Source organism: Dreissena polymorpha, chromosome 1 (genome assembly GCF_020536995.1).
Source record: "Dreissena polymorpha isolate Duluth1 chromosome 1, UMN_Dpol_1.0, whole genome shotgun sequence".
NCBI lineage: Eukaryota > Metazoa > Mollusca > Bivalvia > Myida > Dreissenidae > Dreissena > Dreissena polymorpha.
In genome coordinates this window covers 71,753,626-71,780,564 of record NC_068355.1, presented here as the reverse complement: position 1 = coordinate 71,780,564, position 26,939 = coordinate 71,753,626, and the positions used below count along the sequence as shown (strand labels likewise).

Here is a 26,939-nt window from a genome sequence, read left to right as displayed (position 1 = left end):
GTTGTGGCCACCTGGGTGGATGTAGTTTTCCTAAGATGGCTATGGTTAAACCTTGTTTACACTCTAGAACTCTTGTTTATTGACCAATCTTCATGAAACCTGGTCAGAACATGCAAATTTCCAAAATTGTTCAAGTTCGTTGGAAGACATGGCCGCCAGAGGGTGGGGCAGTTTTCCTTATATGGCTATAGTGAAACATTGTGACCACACTAATTGCCATAACTTTTGACCAATCTTCATGAAAATTGGTCGGAACAATTTCCCGACCAGATTTCGGCTGAGTTCATGTTTGCTCTTGTTCATGTAAGCATATAAAAAAGGTCAATTGGTTAAATAAAGAAATTATATTTATACTCTAGAAGTCCCCTACTTTGTGTCATCTTTATGAAGCTCGATAAGTATATTTGTCCTAATGATGTCTCAGCCAAGTTCAAAAGTTCAAAGCAATTAACATTTCTAGTACTTTGCAATAGAGTGACATTAGGCAGGATGATGGGCTTATACTTTTTTATGGTTTTTTAATTGATAATTTGACATTCTAACAACTGGGATTTGTTTGTGTTCTTTATTAAATCAGAAAAGGATAATGACATTCACAAATCATGGGCATACCATCGACATGGTCATACTATTGCAGTGACAATCTACATGTACTGGTATGACTACAATAACCACTCACAGCCATATTTCTTCAGGTTTGTTTATTTGCAGGCCGGCTTCATGGGTTTGAAACTTCAACCAGACTTAAACAGTCAGATAATGGAACCACTAACAACTCGTTTTAAAGTTCAATCATTTAACGAAGTACGTTATAAATCGCTGAAATGTTCATCAGATATACAGTTGTTACTTTTACTCATCCATTAAGGTTATTCTACTGATGATTTGTTTCAAAGATATGCATAATTATACAAAAAAAGGTTATCGCCCATGTATCTATTTTGTTCATAGAACCACGTTTTTCTCTACTATTCCGTTTTGGTAAAAAGCCAAGTCCGATCCAACTATGTCTCTTGCTGCTACAACCGTTTCTTTGACGAATTACCATTTATGTAGACCGAGCTAAAACATGCATCAAACAACAGCATTAGTGGGAAAATAAAATACGGAAAATAAAAACACGCCAAAACAGTTCTCTCCTGCAGAGTAGACGGGCCTCTAAAGGCGCCTTGAGAAAAGTCGTGCAGAAAAATATGGAAGAAGATGGATACGAGCGACGTCACCACGTGGGAGGAATAGATTATTATCGGTATCCGTATCCATCTGTGTTTCGATATACCTGAAATTAATAAATAAAAAAACATATTCCGGTACTACACGCGTTACAACATAATTTATTATACAAAACAACACGATACAATTTAGAGTTTAAACTCTCGTTTACACGACTTGTAGGTATTTTCGGATTAACGTTCAATGATGGCATTCATTTAACTACCCAAATTACAATGTACGATGTTTGATATAAAAACTTAGCACATTTCCTCTGTTGGATCAAGAATGGTTTGTAGTATAACACATAGTTGCGCATACCTTTCCAATATGCGTAAACCGCCAAAAAGAAGAACGGAAACTGCAGTAGCATCTCGCATGCGCAGAAAGACTGGAACCACGCGGGCCTTTCAGCCATCATCGTGTCTCCAAACGTCTTGGTGTACCAGTCTACAGCCTGGACAAACTGTGGGAAAAAGTGACATTGCATAATGAAGCCAAACAGAGGGACAATTGGGATTAATACTCGCGCCTGAAGTTTCGACCTGGAAAAAGCCGGTCCATTCCACTTTTGCTATATTACAACTTCAAGAAGTAACTTCTTAAAAAAATCAACTGTATGTGGATAGTGCCGCCATGTTCGGACTTTGCCGGCTGATCCGGAACGAAGCAGGTGCATTGGGCGTGCATTTTTCTCGCTTAACACATTTGCTATTATATTGTGCACTATATACCGATAAGTGTTCATTTAGTTTGGTGTAAACAATCTCGATTAAGGGCTTACGACTTATTAGACGCCTTTATTGAACTGAATTACTCCCAATTTATTTCCTGAATGCAAATCACTTTACAATGAAAGCAATCAGTAGATCTACCCCTCGATTAATATAGCCGCTTGGTAGGCAAGGGGCCAAGTCCGAACGTTCCCTGGGTGCGGCTCGAACCTTGAACCTACCGCTCCGTAAGGGAAAGCCTTATTCACTAGGCCACGGAGAAGGTTATATAGTATATAGAAAACGTCCCCTGGGTGCAAAAAGGTAACATGTGACATTGAAATTAGTAGGCACCTCTGGGGCAAATATAACCTTGGAGACTTTTCTAATGCAACTATTTTAAAACTTAAATATCTCACTTATTAGTTAAGATTTTGGTTAAAAAATGTACATTTGATCATTTAACTATATTCTGTGCGTGGTCATGATAAAATAATTCGTGACGATCGGACGCTTTAGCCAGAGAGTTATGTATGGTTTCATCTTTTAGGACGTGCACATGATAAACTCTATATAATTCTATTTCAATTTCATAATTCTAGATGGGTTCTTACACTAGGAAAACATCATTTCAACAAGACCTGTATTTGTGAAACACAATTTCCACTATTGCGCTTTGAAGCCGCACAGGAGCTATTTTGTTGAAAATTGTAAAGCTCGATCGTTACTCCGTCAAAAATTAACGGACCGGAAAAAAACTCGACCTAGATCTGTAAGTTATGTAGGTAGACTTTCACACCCAAAATAAAGGCCGTTATCTAAAAGCGTTTCAGAAATGAAATCAATAAACCTGTTATTTTAGAGAAAATTTCCAAGGCCCGTTACTTCTCTAAAAATTAAAGAACTATATCGAAACTCGAACCTGATCTGTTAGTCATGCAGGTACACTCACATACCAAAAATCTAGTAACTATCTAGAAGTGTTTAGGACAAATCACCGGAAACAGTTTTTGGATGAACGGACTGACTGACGGACATTGTATATTCCACCCTACGAATACAACGTAGAGCCGCCGCTCAATTAACATGCTGCAGTTAGGCCGGCCAGTCATTTAGACGTATACAGTGATGCGTTTTACTATTCATATTGTTATTATTTAACGTTTTACGACGACTTTGATGATGTGACTTTTGTAGTGATGTTTTATTTCTTAAAGGGGCCTTTTCACGTTTTGGTAAATCGAAAAAATGAAACACAATTGTTTCAGAATCGCAAATTTTCGTTGTAGTTATGATATTTGTGAGGAAACAGTAATACTGAACATTTACCATTCTTTATGATATCTATTTTCCAAATAACTTCTGGACAGAGAAAGGTCAGGCCAATTAGAAACCAGCATGGCAGACATCGAGGAACGCCTCAGACAGGTTCACTCAGATCCAGACAGGTTAATACCACTCGGGGATTGCCCAAGACTAGAACCTGTGGCACCCCCAACATCCCCACTGGAAAGTAAAGAGCCGTCGCTCAGGTGATCTGGAGGAAGGGGATAATACCTGATGAGTGGCTACATGCCGAAGGTATATTTACTCCAAAGGAGAAGAACTCCAAACACATCAGCCAGTTCAGAACAATATCTTTGCTAAACGTGGAAGGCAAGATATTCTTCGCCATCGTAGCCAGAAGACTGACAACCTACCTTACCACAAATGGGTACATTGATACGACAGTTCGAAAGGGTGGAGTGCCAGGCTTCTCAGGGTGTTGAGCATACCAGTGCAATCAGCCAGCTCATTAGAGAAGCAAAGGTGAACAAATCAGACCTGACTGTAGTATAGCTAGACCTTGCAAACGCCTACGGATCTATTCCACATAAGCTCATCGAATCAGCCCTCCAGTACTACCATATCCCTGAACACATCCAAGGGATGATCAATGCGTACTTCAGTGGAATAAAACTGCGCTTCATGGTTGGCGAGAAGATGACAGCTTGGCAGAGACTGGAGAAGGGAATAGTGACCGGGTGTACCATCTCAGTTGTCCTGTTTGTGATGGGCATGAACCTCATAATCAACCCTGCAAACAAAGAAACCCGCGGGCCTAAGACATCTACAGGGTTACACCTGCCAACAAGCAGAGGCTTCATGGACGATCTTACAGTGACAACACAGACACACATACATGCAAGATGGGTACTGAAGGTATTGGAGGAGGCAGCCACCTGGGCTAGAATGAATTTCAAACCCAAGAAGTCCAGAAGTCTGGTAATCAAGCGCGGATCAGTCACAAAACGGTTCACCCTACAAGTCCAAGGGGAAGACATACCATCAATTATGGACAGTCCCATAAAGTGCCTGGGCAAGTGGTTTGATTCGAGGCTTAGTGACAAAGCAAACGTAGAGCGCATTAGATCACAGCTCCAGGAAGGGCTGAAACAAATCGACAAATCCGCTTTACCAGGAAAGTTCAAGGCATGGCTCTTCCAGAATGCACTTCTCCCCAGACTGATATGGCCCCTTATGCTATATGAAATACCTACATCCTCTGTCGAATGCTTGGAGAGAAAGATCAGCAAACACCTGCGCCGATGGCTGGGAATACCACCAAGCTTTACCAGCATCGGGTTGTATGGGCGATCGAACCAGCTACAATTCCCGCTATCATCACTAGTGGAGGAGTCCAAAGTTGCAAAGACACGACTGGTAGTGACGCTCAAGCAATCGCAGGACAGTTCAATCCGAAATCCTGGGATTGAAACTAGGACAGGGAGAAAGTGGTCAGCAAGTCAAGCAGTCGAACAGGCCGAGAAAAGACTCCAGCAAAAAGACATTGTCGGCATCACAGCTGTAGGCAGACAGGGGCTAGGCAGCTCCAAGATAACATTATGTGGAGCTCTGCTGGAAACATGGAAAGGAAGAGAATGGTGCAAGATGAAGTCAGAGCAGCAGAAGAAGACAGAAGAGCAAAAGCTGTGGCTATGGGTGCCCAAGGTGCGTGGACGAAGTGGACAACGACAGAAAGAAAACTGACCTGAGCTGATATTTGGAGCTACGAACCACTGAGGATAGCGTTCCTGCTCATATCAGTCTATGACCTGCTACCGTCACCCTCAAACCTGCACAGATGGGGTCTAAAGGACCACCCCAAGTGCCAATTAAGTGACAAGACAGGAACCATTGAAGATATTCTGTCATCGTGTACCACAGCCCTCACCCAAGGACGCTACAGGTGGAGACACGACAGTGTTCTTCAGGAACTCGCTGACAAGTTGGAGCGCGAGAGGACCAAGATGAGGCCCAGACAGAAACCCCAAATGATTCAGTTCGTGAAGGAAGGATAAAAGGCGCCTAAAAAACTGCAGCCTACCAGTTCTGTGTTAGATGTATCTGATCAGTGGGAAATGTCTGTTGACTTGAAGCAAAAGCTAGTGTTCCCGAACATTATCATGACAACATTAAGACCTGACATTGTGTTGTGGTCCACTAAAGATAAGTGTCTGATCATGGTTGAACTGACAGTCCCTTGGGAATCTCGTTGTGAAGAGGCCTTCGAACGGAAAAAGGCCAAGTATACATACCTGCAAGAACAGTGCAGAGAGAAAGGATGGCGAGTGTGGCTCTACCCTGTTGAAATCGGCACTAAAGGGTTCCCAGCACAGTCGCTGTGGAGAATGTTCAGTGCCTTGGGCATCAAAGGAGCAGACATGAAGAGAGCAGTGGGCAAACTGAGCCTAGAAGCAGAAAGGGCATCCAGTTGGTTGTGGATGAAGAGAGAGGAGAGGAGCTGGAAGCCTACCACCAACACGTAGTGTCTGATCAACACTGCGGGCCCGCCGCCTGAAGAGTGTCCTGTGATTAAAGGGCCGAAACACTTGTTGATAGGCGGTTCTCAGCTGATGATGTTGGTGGTTTTAGCAGTACAGAACTGTATCTCACTCATATGCATTTTGTGACGGTTTAAAAACCTGAAAAATTAAAAAGCGTTGCAACGCAAAACGATTGAATTATTTGAAGAGTTCAGTTGTTGTCGTTATATTATGTGATACTACGAGGATTGCTTATATAAAGTATATAATACATCCCTTATTGTATGAGCGCCGATGTGCGATCGAGTGGTCTACACGGTAGACTTTTACTCTAGGGCTCAGTGGTTCGAGCCCAGTTTAGGGTTACTTTTATCCCTTTTTGTTATTTTAATGTTTTTAATGGAGCTTTTTAGATCCAATGTTTACATTTAATAATGAAAAGCATTTAAGGACAAACTTCATTAGATGCCAACTCTGTGAAAAGGCCCCTTTAAACAGTTATTCGAAATAAAGCACCACTTAACGTCGTGTTAAAATTCGTTAAAGTTAAAAGGGTGTACCCCAAAAAGTCACGTGATACTGCACCCTATTACCTATCCATGTAGGCCTACGTTGGTTGAACTAATGTGTGCATAAATCGAAAGTTAAGCCTACTGTGTGCTCATAATATGTGATACCAGCCACAGGTGGTTAGCGTGTGGCTATGATATTAATTAGTGAAAACATCATTTTGAATGATAAATAATCATATTATAACGAAAAATTAACTTTTCTGAAAAAAAATATTTCACTATCAAATATATATATATATTTGATAGTGAAATTTTTTTTTTCAGAAAAGTTAATTTTTCGTTATAATATGATTATTTATCATTCAAAATGATGTTTTCACTAATTAATATCATAGCCACACGCTAACCACCTGTGATACCAGCACGAAAATTCAGTATAACAAACAAGAATAAAATAAAATATTTATTTAAAGGTAGTCTGTTCATGTCTAATACGTTTGAAACCTGTATTCGATTACAATAATATGTGCAGTCACGCTTTCCATGCTAGGCCCATAGGGACCCGGTATAAAAAAAATCATATATGATATATAATATATAGACAATTTTATATAGAGGTTTATCAATTTTAAACGATAATAACTTTGTTATTTGCACTTTTGTTGAATTTGTGTAATTTTGCCTATGTCAGTATGTGGCATGTTCAACTATGGCTAAGCCTACTAGTAATAAATGGTGTTTTATTTTGTAAATTATACAATTGCACCAGTTGATTATTTTATCTTTTATTGACACTTTGCAAAAGGTTTTGTAATGTTTGTTCAACGAATAACTTTTATGAACGTTCATACACATGAACTGCATAAAATACAAATGATCGTTATGTACTTACAGGTGTTGGATAAAGCCATTTCGGAAACACTGCCTGCGAATCAAAAAACAATGCAATTGGAATATGAGTCCCAAAATAAAACAAAAACGCTAAGTCTATCCACCGTTCCATCTTCGCTCTTCTGTAATATTTCCTCGGTTTGCCAGTCCATACACAGGTTTAATAATGAAAATAAATCGATATTGAAGCGGAAACTCGTTGGCTTGGCCTAGATACATGTATTTATAAACGGGCCAGTGTACATTCGGCAGTCCTAGATACATGTATTTATAAACGGGCCAGTGTACATTCGGCAGTGGCAATGACTTCCTTTTATATGTACTCAGTACGCATGTACTTGTCACATGAACTGTGCACAACTGAACGTGCGCGAATTCGACTACAGGGCCACAATTCATCGAATTTTGTTTGACATGTGGCATTCGTATAGCTTTAAATACCGACATCATAATCTACGCATCGCTGTAGTTTGATTATTCCAACTCCAAACTATATGACCCTCCGGTATTTTGAACTCTTAATTATGTTCGCGTGAAAAACCGCCGGTCGTACATTGATTCCATGGACACTCTTGAAAGGCGGCTGGTCAGTTTTTGACAAACTCCTCTTCTCGTTTAAGAAAAAAACTGTACATCTTTGTTTTTTAAAGGGAATATTCACATATTTTGGCAGATATTGAAGTTTGTCATTAAACGCTCTATATTTTTAAATGTTAACATTAGATATAACAAGCTCTAGTAAAACACAAGAATACGATTCAAGAAAGAAAAACACTCAACTGGGCTCGAACCACTGACTTCTGGAGTTTTATTCTAACGTTTAGACTACTCAACCATCCGTGATCATACAACGAGCAATGTATTTTATACTTTGTATAAGCCAGGCCCGTTCGCAGGCCAGGGGCCCTGAGTATTGAGTTATCATCCGGAAACCATTTTACTGTTTCGAGTCACTGTGACCTTGACCTTTGACCCGAAAATCAATAGGGGTCATCTGCCATTCATGATCAATGTTCCTATGAAGTTTCATGATCCTAGGCCTGAGCGTTCTTGAGTTATCATCCGGAAACCATTTTACTGTTTCGAGTCACTGTGACCTTGACCTTTGACCTAGTGACCTGAAATCAATATGGGTCATCAGCCAGTCATGATCATTGTTCCTATGAAGTTTCATGATCCTAGGCCTAAGCGTTCTTGAGTTATCATCCGGAAACCATTTGGTGGACGGACCGACATGTGCAAAACAATATATCCCCTCTTCTTCGAAGGGGGGCATTATAAATACAATCGTTATTTTGACAAACTGTCATCTTGGTTAGCATCTTGTACAGCGTTTTTGCCATCATTGAAAATACATATCTGCCTACTACGGCATCATGTTTTTTCGACAGGGTCAGTTTGGACGCCAGGGGCATGTTCATGAAACAACTCACGGGGCGGATAGTTGGCTTGTAGAACGTATCCCAAGGGATAAATGCATAAGTATATAACAGGAAATCCAGTCATTTATTTCAAACTTGATATATTTTGAACAAAAATCAGTCATTTTCAATGATGTTTCGGAAACTGTTCCTTTTAACTCGTTCATATTTCTTTAAAAACTTTAACGAGTCCAAAATTACCTGGTGGCGTCCTCAGTCAATGGACAATATGTTCGTAGCAATGATTTTTTTACCTTACTTGCGTGATATAATTATACCGACCGAATTTATAACCTACCTGTTGTTCACGGTCGAGTTCAACTGTCTGTATTCGACGATACACTCTTGTCTTCGACGTGACGTGTAATACAGTGTAACCATATTAGGAAAAATGCCCTGCCCCCTAGTGGCCATGTTTTTAAAGCAACCGAAACCATTTTCAAACTCATCCAAGATATTATTGCGACCAATGTTCTGACCAAATTTCATGAAGATTGGACAATAAATGTGGCCTCTAGTATTAACAGGGCAAATGTTGACGCCGCACGACACACAACGGACAAAAGCTTACCATGAGCACATTGTGCTCAGGTGAGCTACAAAATTCAAGGTCCAATATGTCAGAGTTGTAGACGATTTTGATGGTTTATCTGTGTTGATGATGGTGAAAGTAAAACTGTGTAATAGATTATAAAAATCTTATGAGGAATTTACTTTGACATTTTAGAGGAGGTTTGAATTTCAAGAGCAAATAGTACAATGCTTAGATGTCAGTAATACTTTATGATACATTTCATTAGACAGGTTTTTGATTTTCAAAGATCGCTTTCTTTTTTCATCAAACATCATACATTTCTGAAATTTAATGCTTTAAACATTGGTGTGAATTTCACACCAATGTTTAAAGCTTTAGACTTCAGACAGGTGCTGATTTACTTGTTATATTCCATAAATGTATTACAAAATTGGTTTTTAAAGCATTAAAATTGACCATGAATAGTGCCAAATTAAACGAGACTATTGCCAAGCAATATATGTCCCCTACTTGCTCCACCATTGTCAGATTTTTATTTGTTGCCATAGCAAACAGAATATTTGATGTAGGAAGAAAATGAAATGACATGCATAATGTCCATTTTGCCATCTAACCATGTTTCAAGTTTCATGAAAAAATATGAAGAACTTTTAAAGTAATCGCAGGATCCAGAAAAGTGTGACAGACTGACTGACGGGCACACAGAGCGCAAACCATAAGTCCCCTCCGTAGAAACTGGTAGGGGACTTATAAGCATATTGTAAGTATAAAAGGGACAATAATTATGTCAAAATGCTTGATACAGTTGTATACTCTTGTTTTTAGGTTGGGGTCATAATGGTAAACAAGTATGCAAAATATGAAAGCAATATGTCAAGGGACAATGAAAATAATTGGGGTAGTACGCAAACTTTAACATTGGCTGCATATTCTAAGTGGAAAAGGGGCCATAATTTAGACAAAATGCTTGATAGAGTTGTCTGCTCTTGTTTATAGGTTGGGGTCATATTGGTAAACAAGTATGCAAAATATGAAAGCAATATTTTAAGGGACAATGAAAATAATTGGGGAAGAACGAAAACTTTAACATTTGCACGCTAACGGAACGGAAATGCCCACGCCGGGGTGAGTAGGATAACTCCACTATATATATTTCATATATAATAGTCGAGCTAAAAATTCCTGCAGAAGCCCTGGTATAAGCAATCCTCGTAGTGTCCCAACTTGTAACAACAGCAGAACTCTCCAAATATTTCAATTGTTTTGCATTGAAAAGCTTGATAATTTTCAGGTTTTGAAATCGTGAAAATATGCATTAACTGGATATTTAAGTATTTATTTATGTTCAGTATTACTGCAGCGTTCGACACTAACAGGAATCCGAGACTCCTTCAAAGAGACTCGGACTCATTGTTTTTGTGTCACGGGGAGTCGGTCAGACCCTTTTCAAATGATCTTCCAATTTAAAATAAAAATATTTGATTTCCTTATTTGTTTTGCAAGATCAGAATGTCCGAACTGTTGTGCATCCGAAAAATGTGCCACAAATCATTCTGCTTGAACACATGGACAACAAGAGATGTGTTTGTCAATAACACAATGCCCCCTTCTGCGCCGCTTTGAAGCCATACATTTGACCTTTCACCACTCATAATGTGCAGCTCCATGAGATACACATGCATGCCAAATATCAAGTTGCTATATGAAGCAACATAGAAGTTCTGAGCCTTTTTCGAAACCTATACGCAAAGTGTGACGGAAGGACAGATGGACGGACAGTCTGATCACTATATGCCCTCCTTCGGATGCATAAAAAGTTATTTCTGTCATGACATACAATCTTAAGATCATGTATATCTGCATCAAATGAAGTTAGATTTTTTATTTGGACAACTTCATTATTTTCCCGCATGTCAAATAGCTTTTGTAGCTAAAAATACCTTGCTAATTTCCTTCCTCCTTTTATTTCTTCACTCATGGTATACATTTATTCAGCACCTTACTTCCTGAATAGTGGTATTGGTGATATTAATATAACTAGACAATAATGTGCACAATAACCTTTGTAATCTATGTTAACAATCATTGTCTATTATTTCTGAACAGGTATTATTATGCAAGCATTCTTGTATGAGAAACAACACTTCACAGAACAAATACAAACATACATAAAACTGTATATTTTTACATGTCATTCAACACATTAATGATCAAGTGTCACATGTGAGTGACATGAATATTCTCAATTTAAGGTACTTTCATATAAAAACATAACTATCCAATACATAAAATAAGAACTACACCAGAAGGTCAATGTGTGCTAAAGTGATGAATATAATACAAAAATGGTTTAAAATACACTTAGTCATAATAAATACAACTACTCTATGATATTTACAAGAATTATTTTTCATCCAGCTTTCAGGATTGGGTGTTCATCAGAATCAATATCGATTGCAGGTAAAGAGACAAACAAATCAACACTGTATTAAACATAACTGTCCACAAAACATTTAAAACACAGAATATGATTTATGGAAAGTTAGTTTTTGTCCACTTCAAAACATAAATATTCAAATTGGAAGAAAACCAAAGCAAAAAAATATATCAAGCCTTGTTCAGAAACTGAAGTCTGTGTTTTTGAATATCACTTTATCAACCAAAATGACACAACAATCAGGTATCTATTGCCCAACATGTTAATCGATAGATATTTGGATCAACTATATAGTACATTAAATGATGCCATTCATTGTGTCCGTCTTTTCAAGGCTCACTAATAAGATCACTTGGCCATCTTCCCTTGGTGTCCCCAGCAGCCCTTTCAGGAGGTAGCCTCAGCCATGTACTGATCAAGCTCCTGATCCAGGTGGGACTTGGTCTTGGACATGTACTCCTCCAGCTGGTTATCTAGCTGCTCCCTCGACAGCCCCTGGTTGGCCCCGCCCCTCTGACCCCGCCCGCGACCTCTGCCCCTAGGAGCTCCCCGCTGGCCCCGTATGAAGCCCCTGTTGCCTCCTCTCTGTCCGCGGAAACCACGATAACCTCCTCGGCTGAAAAACACATCATACCCATGGTCTTATGCTCCAATATGTGCAAGAATGTTGGATTTTAATGTCATCAGTAATGTATTTAATGTTAAACATTTAATTTAGGTTCCAATGTTTTGACCAACCCCCCTCCTCCATTAAGTAGGGTAAATGCCCATGCAAGACAATGTGGAAAGATAACGCTAACATGGTATTGATGACTAACTGAAATATTTGTTGCAGTACATTGTTAAACACATGGTAAACTAAATCAAATTGTTATTTAAATTATTACATTATCGTCATTTGTGAATCAAGTGACTTTTACTAGAAAAGCATTACAAAATAAGCTACTTAGCAAAATATACTGAAAAGATGCTCAAAAGAACACAAATTAAGATTACAATGTTTACACAAATGCAAACTCAAGATTTGTGCCATGCTACATTTGCACTACTGCCTACAAAAAATGAAGAATGTTTTATTCTGAAATGGGTTTTTTCCCCCCAATTTAATAAGACAACATTCGGCTGTATTCCCTATCACAAAAAGCAATACTTTTCCCTAAAAATTTGCCAAAAAATCCCAATTGAACAAGAGATGCCTTTGTCAGAAACACAATGCCCCCTAATGCGCCGCTTTTATTTTTATTTTTTGACCTTGAAGGATGACCTTGATCTTCACCACTCAAAATGTGCAGCTCCATGAGATACACATGCATGCCAAATATCAATTTGCTACGTTCAATATTGCAAAAGTTATGAAGAAGGTTAAAGTTTTGGTTAAAGTTTTTGATTTTTTTTAAACCTTTGACCTTAAAGGATGACCTTGACCTTTCACCACTCAAAATGTGCAGCTCCATGAGATACACATGCATGCCAAATATCAAGTTGCTATGTTCATTATTGCAAAAGTTATGAAGGTTAAAGTTTTGGGACACACACACACATACAATGACGGACAGGCCAAAAACAATATACCCCCGATCTTTCGCTCCGAGGGCATAAAAAGGCTAATGGCGTTGGCTGATTGCTTTTAAACAAAGCGTAGTCTGATTCAGTCTTGTAAGGGTTTTAGACAAAACCATAATTTGGATAACATCAGCATCATTAGTGTGCCTAATATTCTGTGTTCTTCAGGCACTTTATATTTGCAATGGAATTCAAGTGTTTTGTGATTTGGTAGAATGGAAAACAACCTAGAGAAATAAGTTTTTAAAGGCTTTTATGTGTTTGTCAGAAACACAATGCCCCATATTGCGCTGCTTTGAAGCCATATATTTGACTTTTGACCTTAAAGGATGACCTTGACCTTTCACCACTTAAAATGTGCAGCTCCATGAGATACACATGCATGCCAAATATCCAGTTGCTATCTTCAATATTGCAAAAGATATGACCAAGGTTAAAGTTTTGATGCCACTTTGAAGCCATATATTTGACCTTTAACCTTGAAAGATGACCTTGACCTTTCACCATTCGAAATGTGCAGCTCCATGAGATGCATATCCATGCCAAATATCAAGTTGCTATTTTAAATATTGCAAAAATTATGACCAAGGTAAAAGTTTCGGGACAGACACACACATACATTACAGACATACAGGCCAAAAACAATATACCCCCAATCATTCGATTCAGGGGCATAAAAAGGCAACAACTCTGAAACGAGAATGTTTTGGGTTATGGTTCTTCTGCATGATACTTCTCATTGATATCTACCGATTGGTCCTAAAGAGTTACAATGTGCATAAAAAACAAAAAAGGCAATAATGGGTTATGGTTATTGTGCATGACACTTCTGCTCATTGATACAGTAATTGCTCCTAGTTTTTGGACATTAAAAAATATTTATTTCTGGTGTATCCACAAATTTAAAACAAGAAACCGTCAGACGGTGATGCTTCCCAAAGATTGTTTTTGTCACAATATTGCACTATATATTCAGATAAAAGGAAACGTCTTGAGAGGCATAACTTTGGACAAAATAAAACGATGGATGGTTTAGCAACTTAAAAATTTCAAAGGGCCAAAACTCTAAATAAATCATCTAACCAGAACCCACAAATAACATGCGCATCTCCTCAAGGTACATGTAGTTAAGCTTCCCATAAAGCTTCATTGAATTCCAGTCAGTAGTTTGGGGGACAAAAATTGCAATATATGTACAGTTTATAGAAAATTTCAAAGGGCCATAACTATGTGAACAAGAGCACCGCCTTGCGGGTGCAGACACAGCTCATCTATTTTCTTTTTTAGGTGAAGGGACTCTCAATTTCAATCACAAAGGAGGGAGAGGTGGAGTGAAGAGGGGTGTATAGTGTGGGGGTGTGGACATTTATTACATTATCTTCCAAAAATGAGAAAAAAAATGCATTCTTGGGTGCGATGGTTGGACGGTATTTAAAAAATAAAATAATAAAAATTAATATTTGTGTTTTTTAACCGTTTCAAAAAAAAAATTTGGGGGTGGGGTGGGGGTAATGTGTGAGGATGTGGTGGTCATTTGTGAGATCTTAAAAAAAAAAAAAATTAGGGGGGGGGGGAAGAGGATTCGGGGGATGGTTTGGGTGGAGTCTATTGTGGTATGTCAGGTAAGAGTAGTTTTGTTAAAGTATCAATCAAATCTAATCATAAATAAAGAAGTTATGGCAATTTTAGCAAAATTAAATAATTCAAAGGTCAAGGTAAAATTCAACTTGCCAGGTCAGTAACCTCATGATAGCATGAAAGTATTTGAAGTTTGAAAGCAATAGCCTTCATACTTTAGAAGTAAAGTGGATCAAAACATAAAATTTAACCATATATTCAAAGTTACTAAGTCAAAAAAGGGCCATAATTCCGTAAAAATGACAACCAGAGTTATGCAACTTGTCCTTTTACTGTACCCTTATGATAGTTTGCGAGTGTTCCAAGTATGAAAGCAATATCTATGCTACTTTAGGGGTAAAGTGGACCAAAACACAAAACTTAACCAAATTTTCAATTTTCTAAGTATAAAGGGCCCATAATTTCGTCCAAATGCCAGTCAGAGTTACATAACTTTGCCTGCACAGTCCTCTTATGATAGTTAATTAGTGTTGCAAGTATGAAAGCAATAGCTTTGATACTGTAGGAATAAAGTGGACCTAAACACAAAACTTAACCAAATTTTCAATTTTCTAAGTATAAAAAGGGAACATAATTCTGTCAAAATGCCAGTCAGAGTTACATAACTTTGCCTGAACAGTCCCCTTATGATAGTTAGTCAGTGTTGCAAGTATGAAAGCAATAGCTTATATACTTAAGGAATAAAATGGACCTAAACACAAAACTTAACCAAAATTTTCAATTTTCTAAGTATAAAAAGGGCACATAATTCTGTCAAAATGCACGCCAGAGTTATCTAACTTTGCCTGCCCAGTCCCCTCATGATAGTAAGTGTACCAAGTTTGAATGCAATAGTATTGATACTTTCTGAGAAAAGTGGACCTAAACACAAAACTTAACCAGACGCCGACGCCAAGGTGATGACAATAGCTCTTTTTTTTTTTCAAAAAATAGATGAGCTAAAAATCATTCGACCAGAACCGGCTGATAATATGAACATTTCCTCTTGGTAGTGAAGCTTCTCATAAAGTTTATATGAATTCCGGTCATTAATTGCTGAGAAATCGCCCGGACAAAAATTGTGCCCGGATGGACGGGCACACACACGCATGGACAGACGAAGCGGCGACTATATGCTCCCCCCAAAAATTTCGGGGGAGCATAAAAATATATATTAAAGTCTCTAGAACGCTCAAAATCAATGAAAATTTTGTTAAAAAAAGTTTACACCTAAACAATCAGTGTTCCTTATAGCAATAGCGACAATTTCAATGCTAGATGTGGTATGATTACATATATTTTTGTAGATACAAAATGCTCGTTTTTTTTTATTTGTGACCACAATAAATTCCATGCTAATTTCCTGCGAATATATCTATTCATACGGCACACAAACACTAAAATGGTACCATGTTAACACCATAACAAAAACAAGCATTTTGTATCCACATACATCTATTTTACCAGACTACATCTGGTGTTGAAATTTCGGCAATTGCCATAAGAAACAATGATTTTTAATTGTTTAGCTTTATTTTACGAAATACTGTACGAAATTTTCGTTGATTTTGAGTAGTAATGTTACTTTAAAATACAGATGTATGAAAATTCAGATTTTTTTTTACAGGTGTTGGTAAATTGAGTGACACAATATACTGCATTGATGATCGGATGTTGGTTAAGCCCAATCATTATAGCGCATTATAGAATTTGCTTTAAAAATACCGCGCCCTTTATTATAAATAACTCTTAATTTAAGAGTGTTATTGCGGATAATGTTCTTTAACATTGCACTTATCATAGATATCTTTACACCCATTAAGTTTTCTGTGGAAATATTATACAAATAACAGCATTAAAATTTTTGTGACAGAGAGACATAGTGAAATGACGTGCAACGCCAACACTGAATCCCTAAACCTTCAGCTAGGGATAATAATCAATACAAAGTTGAACTTAAAATGAAAAAAAAAAACATTGCACAAAAAAAAAACGGGACACAAAACAAAAGCCTTCTGCAGTAAAGATGATTTGTGCTGTTTGCACTTAGTTCTTTAATCATCTATTAAGCATGTATTCCATTCATAATAATTAGATCCTAATATCCAGTAACAAGAGGGCCATGATGGCCCTGTATCGCTCCACTGTTTTTTTATGCTAAAAAAGCGTGCAATGCACATGGGTCGAAATGTACTCAATCATGTGACTTTCTTTTTCTATCCCTCGTCCCACTGGGTGCTTAAAATTGGAAGGGTGACCATTTTTATATATGGAAAACGTTACTACGGTGTTAACTAAACAGACTAAAAAGCCCGGGAATTGTCGTACAGGTCCTTTGCTTATAACGTAGGTTCATTTATCTCTCCAAATAATGTCGTTCTTTCTATTTCACATATTTTTAGATGCAGAAGATCAAATCTACGCATGTTCTACAATATTAATGAAAGTTCCTTCATTCAATCATGAATCTTTTTCCAAAATTCCAAAAAGTGTTTGAAGGTTTCAAAGTTTCTGTTACTTATATAGTTCATGACATATGCAAAATACCTAATGACATAGATCACCTGAACTTTACTTCATTCTTGAGGCATAAGTGAGTGTAGCAGGATTGTTAACGTGGTGAAGAAATTGTTTATTGTACAAAGAAGATATTTGCCTGAGGAAACAAAATTATGAGTTTTTCAGGTTCATGAGGTGCCGAAAGGCAGTAGGAATGATAACTTTGTAGAGGTTGTTTGTAAAACAAAGTCAATGTTTATGAGACAAAAAATTGAATTATAATTCATCAAGATGTTGCGATCATGGCAACACAACTTGCATATGGCGTGAGGTTTAAAGAGATATCATGACAAACAATTAGCTTGACCTAACTTTCCTTTACTTCTTCCATCTGATGTTCCAATAGACCATAACTCCTTCTGAAGAGTTTGTTTTCGTTTTGAAAACAGGACTTCCGGTTTCAAAATGATGAGCAATTTCTCCTTTTATCACAATCATTTCTACCCCACCTAGCCAATTTATAAATAGTCTTTTACATTATTATTTCTCGTCTGCAATCTCTTTCAATTTGGGGCAGTGTAAAATGTGTCTTTTGGTAAAGGGTTAACATTTATGGATAGTTAACATGTTGGTCTACCTTTCACGCTCGTCATGTATGCATTTATCTCTTATAATTTAAAAGTTATTCCAAGTTTTTTTGATAAACTTTTAGTTTGAGAAGAAAATAGTTTATTTATCCAATAATGAATAAATAACAAAAACGCATAAACATGCAAAGTTCAACGACTTCATGTGGCCATGTTTTTTGAAGAATCAAATTTTCTTGAACAACTGTTTAATGGGAGCCTTCAAGGGATAAATTCAGCCCCAGGGGCATAATTTGAACAAACTTGGTAGAGAACTATAAGATGTCACTACATACCAAATTTGGTAGCCCTCTCCCAATGGTTATGGACAGGAAGTTTGCACAAAAGAGGCTTTATATAAGCATATGTTCTGTTTTGTGACCCCCGGGGCAGGGTCAAATTTGAGCCCAGGGGAATAATTTGAACAAATTTGGTAGAGGACTGTTATAGGCCCAATATAAGCATGTTCAATTTGCGGGAACGGTCAAATGTGATCCCAGGGGCTTAATTTGAACAAACTTGGTAGAGGACTATTAGATGTCACTACATATCAAATTTGGTAGCCCTATGCAATACAGTTATGGACAAGAGATTTTTTAAGTTTGCACAAAATAGGCCTTATTTAAGCGTATGTTCATTTTTGTGACCCCCGGGGCAGGGTCAAATTTGACCCCAGGGGCATAATTTGAACAAACTAAGTAGAGAACTATTAGATGTCACTACATACCGAATTTGGTAGCCCTAGATCCTACGGTTATGGACAAAAAGATTTTTAAAGTTTGCACAAAATAGGCTTTATATAAGCATATGTCATATGTTCATTTTTGTGACCCCCGGGGCAGGGTCAAAGTTGACCCCAGGGGCATAATTTGAACAAACAAAGTAGAGAACTAATAAATGTCACTACAAACCAAATGTGGTAGCACTAGACCCAATGGTTATGAACAGACAGATTTTTAAAGTTTGCACAAAATAGGCTTTATATAAGCATATGTTCAATTTATTGACCCCGGGGGGCGGGGTCAAATTTGACCCCAGGGGCATAATTTGAACAAATTTGAAAGAGGTTCACCCCAGGAACATTTGTGAGAAGTTTTGTCAGAATTGGACATGTAGTTTAGGAGAAGATGTTTAAAGAAAAAGTTAACGCACGCACAGACGCACACACGACAGACACAGGACCATGACATAAGCCCTGCTGGCCTCTGGCCAGTGGAGCTAAAAATCATCACTACCCAATACAAGATGTGTTTGTGAAACACAATGTCCCCCTATATGATGTTTGACATTGTAGGATGACCTTGACCTTGTGAAGGATGACCTTGACCTTTCACCACTCAAAATGTGCAGCTCCATGAGATACACATGCATGCCAAATATCAAGTTGCTATCTTCAATATTGCAAAAGTATTCATAAAATAAGCGATTTGGGCCACATATATTTGACCTCTGACCTTGAAGGATGACCTTGACCTTGACCTTTCACCACTCAAAATGAGCAGCTCCATGAGATGCACATGCATGCCAAATATCAAGTTGCTATCTTCAATATTGCAAAAGTATTCATAAAATGAGCGATTTTGGCCACATATAATTGACCTCTGACCTTGAAGGATGACCTTGACCTTTCACCACTCAAAATGTGCAGCTCCATGAGATACACATGCATGCCAAATATCAAGTTGCTATCTTCAATATTGCAAAAGTATTCATAAAATGAGCGATTTTGGCCACATATATTTGACCTCTGACCTTGAAGGATGACCTTGACCTTTCACCACTCAAAATGTGCAGCTTCATGAGATACACATGCATGCCAAATATGAAGTTGCTATCTTCAATATAGCAAAAGTTATTGCAAAATGTTAAAGTTGGCGCAAACAGACAGACAGACCAACAGACAGACAGGGCAAAAACAATATGTCCCCCACTACTATAGTGGGGGACATAAAAAACATGTTGGGTGTGTTTGTATTAATGAGAACATTGGCAAATAAAGGACAAGAGAGGTGGGGAAAAATCTTAGAAGGTTGGATCATACAAAGGATGGAAGAAGGGCCGCATATTTTAGCAGTTGGATAATAATGCTGAAAGGGCCCTCACTTTCAATTCTAAAACTAATATATTTTGAATGGTTGCAAACATGTAAGCCACGGATATACATCTTTTTTTGTCTTACAAAGTAGTTTTTTTTATAGGAACAATGGTCTTTAAAACATTCATAACGTGACACACCTGATGAAGCAAAGGATAAAATATACAGTGACATATCAACTGAAGATACAGGGTGACGGTACAACAGACACTCTGCTCTACATGCCCTTACAATGAGGCGTCTCCTCGACTACCAAACCCACCACGACCACGTGGACGACGGTCATCAAGCCACCTACAGACAGGGGAGAGCATATTTGCATTGCCTGTTTACATAATGATACGCTCCAGTGGATTGCAACAATCAACACAAAGACTTATACTGAAAAAACATTTTTACTTGCCATGTTTTTATTTTCTTGATTTTTTTTAAGGACACATTTTGATGACAAATTTCTTTGAGCTTTTGACTGTGGTATCTTCTTGGCGCTGATATTCACATATTAATATTGTTAATGACTATTCTTATAACATACCATCACACCAATTAACATAAATTGGCATTTATTGACAGGTTGATAATACTTATGTAATCCATCTGTCCCATCAATAGGCTTGTGTTATTTAAATCTGTGTCAAATATATGCACATTACATTAATATTAAATGTTTTACAAGGATAAAATTTAGAGACATGTTTTTCTAATTCACATATATTGACAATCCGCAAATTAAACAAGACCTTATTACAATATTATAATAGATACACATGCATGCCAAATATGAAGTTGCTATCTTCAATATAGCAAAAGTTATGGCAAAATGTAAAAGTTGGAGCGAACAAACCAACAGACAGGGCAAAAACAATATATCCCCCACTATAGTGGAGGGGGACATAATAACATGTGACAATTATAAACACAGACTATAGTCTCCATTCCCATGGTCAAGATGGGTTATAATTACCTGGGAGAGAAACCACCTCTTCCACGAATGGAGAAATTTTGACCTCTGTAACCACCACGGTAATCACCTGAAATGCATTTCTTGCATTTAGTGAGTTAAAGGGTTAAGCATTGGTTTCCTATAATATAATTTAATATTCAGTGTGACCTCTTAGTTGTTAATACAATTCAAGCCCAAAATATTCTATTTATTTGATGTTTGAAATTATTCTTTCATATTAGTTACTTTGACGTTCTATATCCATACAATATTTTAATTGACTTTTAGTAATAGGGATCAACAATCTGGCGAGATGTTGCTTTTAATTATTCTTTCCAATGGATTTAAAATGTTATTTGCTGTACTGTTCCTGGCCCTACCGACAAACTAGCCACTATGACCATTTTGGAGTGAATCCTGTAAACCAAAGAAAAACAAGAGATGTGTTTGTCAGAAACAAAATGCCCCTTAATGCGCCGCTTTCATTTATTTTTTATCATTTGGCAGGTGCAGATAATTATCTCCCTTTAAAGCTTATTACTTCCCTTGGATTTGTTTTTTTGACCTTTGACCTTAAAGGATGACCTTGACCTTTTACCACTCAAAATGTGCAGCACTATGAGATACACATGCATGCCAAATATCAAGTTGCTATCTTCAATACTGAGAAGAGGGCCTGAAAGGCCAAAAGTCGCTCACCTGTGATAACCAGATATTATTGGGACAAATCTTCTGACCAAGTTTCACGAAGATCGAAAATAAATGTGGCCTCTAGAGTGTTAACATGGTTTTACTATAGCCATATAAGGAAAAATGCCCCACCCCTGGCAGCCATGTTTTTCAACCAACCGGCATCATTTTTGAACTCATCCAAGATATTATTGGGATGAATCTTCTGACCAAGTTTCATGAAGTTCGGACATTAAATGTGGCCTCTAGAGTGTTAACAAGATTTTACTATAGCCATATTAGGAAAAATGCCCCGCCCCTTGGAAGCCATTTTTTCAAGCAAACATAATTATTTTCGAACTCATCCAAGATATCATTGAGACCAATCTTCTGACCAAATTTCATGAAGATTGGACAATAAATGTGGTCTCTAGAGTGTTAACAAAGTTTTACTAAAGCCATATTTAGCCATAAAAGGAAAAATTCCCCGCCCTTGGTGGCCATGTTTTTAAAGCAACAAAAACCATTTTCGAACTCATCCAAGATATCATTGGGACAAATCTTCAGACCAAGTTTCATGATGATCGGAAAATAAATGTGACCTCTAGTGTTAACAAGGTCATACATTTCAATATAATTTAAAATAAAACTTAACAAGAGGGCCTGAAAGGCCCAAGGTATCCCCCGCAACATATGCTTTGTTTGAGGATGGGTGCAAATTGGACGGATGAACATAATGATAGATGGAAGGACGGAGGACAATAACACAAAACTAAGACAAAGGAAGGTTCTTAAGCCTTCACAATTTATTTAGGTAAATTAATAAGTCGTGCGTTTTTCACAAAAACATTCAATGTTTATATACACTCAATTTTCAGAGAGTTGCAGAGTGAACACAACATCTGTTATGTTAAAAAAGATATGGCTCCGGACACAAAAGTGCCTATAGTAAAAAGCATTTTTTCAAGATACAAAGGGCCATAACTCTGGTTTTAACAGATGGTGTACAACGCCATTTGGCGTGAATCATCCTCTTATGCTTATATATACTCATACGAAGTTTCAATGAAATATGCCAAAGCACTTCCAAGATATGGCTCCGGACACAAAAGTGACAGACGGACGGACAGCCAGACGGACAGCGCCAAAACAATATCCCTCCGCCTCTGGCAGGGCTTATATACTCATACCAAGTTTCAAAGGAATCCGCATAAGCACTTCCAAGATATGGCTCCGGACACAAAAGTGCCTATAGTAAAAAGCATTTTTTCAAGATACAAAGATCCATATCTCTGTTTTTAACAGATGGTATACAATGCCATTTGGCATGCATCATCCTCTTATGCATATATATACTCATACCAAGTTTCAATGAAATCCGCCAAAGCACTTTCAAGATATGGCTCCGGACACAAAAGTGCCTATAGTAAAAAGCATTTTTTCAAGATACAAAGGGCCATAACTCTGTTTTTCACAGATGGTGTACAATGCCATTTGGCGTGCATCATCCTCTTATGCATATATATACTCATACGAAGTTTCAATGAAATCCGCCAAAGCACTTCCAAGATATGGCTCCGGACACAAAAGTGCCGGACGGACGGACAACGCCAAAACAATATCCCTCCGCCTCTGGCGGGGGATAAAAAGAACATGTGTCAAAAGATGCGAAATAAGCCAGATATTTAATTCTGAAATCAAAAATGTCTGTACAGTCGAATTTGCCAGAATGTATATCATGCATGTACGATGTGAATCTTAATTTAGTTTAATGGTTTTTAAATTCCTGAAGCGATGTCCAATCATTCGACACACAAATTCTAACTCCGATCCTAATAAAAAGACGAATTCTTCGGTTATTGTAGGAAACTATGTACGAAATATCTTCGTCACCATCAGCTCGGGGGGCTAATTTGTCTTTGCTGCATTTTATGAAATTTGTCTTCAATATCTTGCCCATTTTGTGTTATTGTAACATGTATTTATCAATATATAACAATTTATCAGATATAAAAATTGTATAGTCTCGCTTTAATTGTTTGACAAAAGAATGCCATATTGTACAGAATCATCAAACAATAAAAAACATTTTCAAAAGTTTGCTTTCTTCCAGAATGTAAAACTATCATTTATAATTAATTCCACTTAATCTTCTTGTGCTTAAAAAAAAAAAATTTAAAAAGGGAGACAACTCTGTCAATTCAACATAATTTTTCAAAAGCCAGTTTGCAGTTACTTCCCTTGACATCCAGAAAACACATGTTCTGACCAAAGTTCATGAACATTGGACCAAAAATGTGACTTCTAGAGGGTTCACATGTTTTCACTATATATATCAGGGGTGTCAATTGGCCAAAATCTAAAATCCTGAAAATAGGCCGATCGTTTTGGGGCCAGAGCAAAAAAGGGTTAATAATTCATGTAACTTTGTTTACTATAATTGTATATAACTTTGTAAACAATATGTCAAAGTAAAATAATTTGTGTTTAAGATGACATTTTGTGACAATAATCTTAAAATTCCAGAAAAAATCCCCTGATTTATATTAAAATCGAAATTGGTCCAACAGGGCCATAATCCTGATTTCAGGGATAATCCTGAACTTTGACGCCTCTGTATATAGAGAGAGAAAACTGCCCCGCCCCCTGGCGGCCATGCTTTTCACCTATCTGGACCATTTTCAAACTCATCCGAGATATCAATTAAACCAGTGTTTTTCAACTGACCAGAACCATTTTTGAACTCAACCAACATATCATTAAGACAACCATTTGACAAAGTTACATTAAGATTGGGCATCAAATGTGACTTATACAGTGTTCACAAGGTTTTTCTTTTTTTTGACCTAGTGACCTAGTTTTTGACCCAGCATGACCCAGTTTCGAACTCAGTCGAGGTATCAATGGGACAAATGTTGTGACCAAGTTACATGAAACTCAGACAATAAATGTGGCCTCTAGAATGTTGACAAGGCAAAATGTTGAAGACGCACGACGGACAAAAGGCGATCACACGTTGTGCTCAGCTGAGCTAAAAAAGCGTTTGCAAAACTTTTTTTGGGACAGACAGACAGACACACACAATGACAGACAGGCCAAAAACAATATACCCCTGATCATTCGATCCGGGGGCATAAAAAAACAAAACAAAGCACCTTACCAAAATTGAATCTTTTTCGGTAAGAAAATGAACAGCTGGAAATGTCATATATGATTCACAACTATTGCTCTATTATTGAGAAAATAAACAAACATAAATTGGTTTACCTCTGTAAGGCATACCTCCAGACATGTATCCATTCTGCTGACCCCGACCTCTAAAACCACCGCCACGTCTGCCTCCTCTCCCTCGACCTCGGAATGTCGGCGTGTCCATTGACAACCGAGCTTTCACATTTGAAGGACCAAGTCTTTGTTTTAGGGATCTTGTCTAAAAGTGCACATAATACAACCCACTTAAGATATTTTCAAAGGTGTAAAAGCAATAATATAAGTACCTTACAAGTAGTTGCAGAATTGGGATAAGGTACCGTGAAATATTTGAACTCAGTCAACAGGTATGGCTTCATATACTTAATAAGTATATATCATTGTTTCAACTACTTAACTGGAAACTACTTAACTACTTAAGGTAGCGCACCTCTAATGATTTCCCGCGATTTATTTTACAATCATTTCCGATCTTCAATGATCGATTATTTCCGAGAGATGCATTTTATTTTTTTCAAACTTCGAATTTTGATATGTGTTTACCTAATATATTTAGAATACATTATTTTCACTATAAATATTGACTTTGATCCAATTATCATCTGAAAAATACGATTTCGCGATTTCTTCAAAGATCGACGAGCCTTTTTACCTGTTTACTTATGGATATCTAATTTAAGGTTGCACTGATGTGAAGTAGTCGTGGCCAAGTGGTTAAGGCGATGGACTAGAAATCTTTTAGGATGTTCCCGCGCAGGTTCGAATCCTGCCGACATCGCATACTTTTTGCAACGCATTTTATTTCTTTTCTAACATTATTTGATTTAATATAGCATATAAGCTATGTTTATTGTTAAATATGTTGAAAATTGTATGCACATCCTTCAATTTTTTTTAATTAAAACAATGTTGTGGCTAAATTGGGTAATTTACTGCTGAAAATACGAATGATGCATGTTGCATTTCTATTTTTATTTCAAAAAGTAAACGGTAAATATGTCTATTTCTTGGTATTTTTGCTGTATTTAGTGTTTCTATAAAAAAAATTAGTTTAAAATATAACTTAAATGATACTATTTTGAATTTTATGAAACTGTTTTTAACCGACCCAATTTTTACTTGGCTGAAATCACTTACATTTTATGGCGCTATTCCATAGATAAAAATTTGCAAAAAATAAATGTCTGTAAAAGAATACTTATTTCATCTTGTTTTAATTTTAAACACCTTTACTGCATCTGTACATACCAACTGCATGCCCATATTAGGAAATTTGAATGAATTATGGAACTTTTATATACCCCAGGGGGGAAAATAAACTGGACAAAAGCCAAGCGTGAGGGTGGTTTTGAAAAAAACGGTATATTTTTTTAAAAGCATGGAAAGCCTACCTACAAATTTGCATGTAGTTCAGTGAAATAATGCTGATTAGGAAAATTATTAAATTATATTTGGATATGTGCCCATTAGGGGTGCGATACCTTAACTGAGGTCGCCGTGGTATATTATAAATGGATATGGTGTTGCCTAGTGACTGGGAGGTCACGGGTTGGATCTAAACTGTGGGAGTGTTCTATAGATCTCCCCCAAAAACACCAAGTACATGTACTGGTTCTAGACCCAGGAAACGGACTCTAGAGCGTTTATATAAGCCTAAATTGAGCTAAAATAAACATGTTTAAACTAACTGGACACATAACGGCTCCTCTACATGAAATGAAATTTCCTTTTTACAATGTATTTTTTAATTGCAAAAACATTACATTTTAACAGCCCAATTTTATTTCCGGAAATGTGTCCCACATTTTCTTTAAAACAGCCTGATTTTTAAACAAGAGATGTGTTTGTCAGAATCTTAATGCCCCCTACTGCGCCGCTTTGAAATAAAATATCAATATGTATATCATTTGGCAGGTTTATAAATTATCTCCCTTTTAAAGCTTATTACTTCCCTTAGATTGTATTTTTTGAATTTTGACCTTGAAGGATGACCAAGACCTTTCAACACTCAAAATGTGCAGCTTCATGAGATGCACATGCATGCCAAATATCAAGTTGCTATATTCAATGTTGCAAAAGTTATGGCCAATGTTAAAAGTTTTCGGTCGGACAAACAGACAGACAGACAGACAAACGTACTGACAGTTCAACTGCTATAATATGCCACCCTACGGGGGGCATAACAAGAGC

The 26,939-nt window shown here is 37.3% G+C and overlaps 2 protein-coding genes across 5 annotated transcripts in view; both read right to left on the bottom strand.

Annotated features, from left to right (window-relative positions):
- Nucleotides 1–551: 551 nt before the first annotated feature.
- LOC127834641 (sigma intracellular receptor 2-like) lies at nucleotides 552–7,429 on the bottom strand. Its single transcript, XM_052360660.1, has 3 exons — nucleotides 7,136–7,429; nucleotides 1,534–1,678; nucleotides 552–1,279 (listed from the first exon to the last, which is right to left on the bottom strand). Exons 1-3 carry the CDS (start codon nucleotides 7,244–7,246, stop codon nucleotides 1,020–1,022), a joined length of 516 nt encoding a protein of 171 aa, XP_052216620.1. The 5' UTR covers nucleotides 7,247–7,429; the 3' UTR covers nucleotides 552–1,019.
- Nucleotides 7,430–11,035: 3,606 nt separating this feature from the next.
- LOC127834618 (chromatin target of PRMT1 protein-like) overlaps nucleotides 11,036–26,939 on the bottom strand; it is a 30,966-nt gene continuing 15,062 nt past the window's right edge. The window contains exons 4-7 of one of the 4 annotated variants that reach the window (XM_052360624.1): nucleotides 24,807–24,969; nucleotides 20,892–20,958; nucleotides 20,159–20,221; nucleotides 11,036–12,143 (exon numbers count right to left, since the gene is read on the bottom strand). In XM_052360624.1, coding sequence (XP_052216584.1) covers nucleotides 11,915–12,143; nucleotides 20,159–20,221; nucleotides 20,892–20,958; nucleotides 24,807–24,969 — 522 coding nt within the window. In that variant the 3' untranslated portion in view covers nucleotides 11,036–11,914. The remainder of the gene's footprint in view (nucleotides 12,144–20,158; nucleotides 20,222–20,891; nucleotides 20,959–24,806; nucleotides 24,970–26,939) is intronic. The other 3 variants (XM_052360632.1, XM_052360640.1, XM_052360647.1) reach the window with 3 other exon arrangements.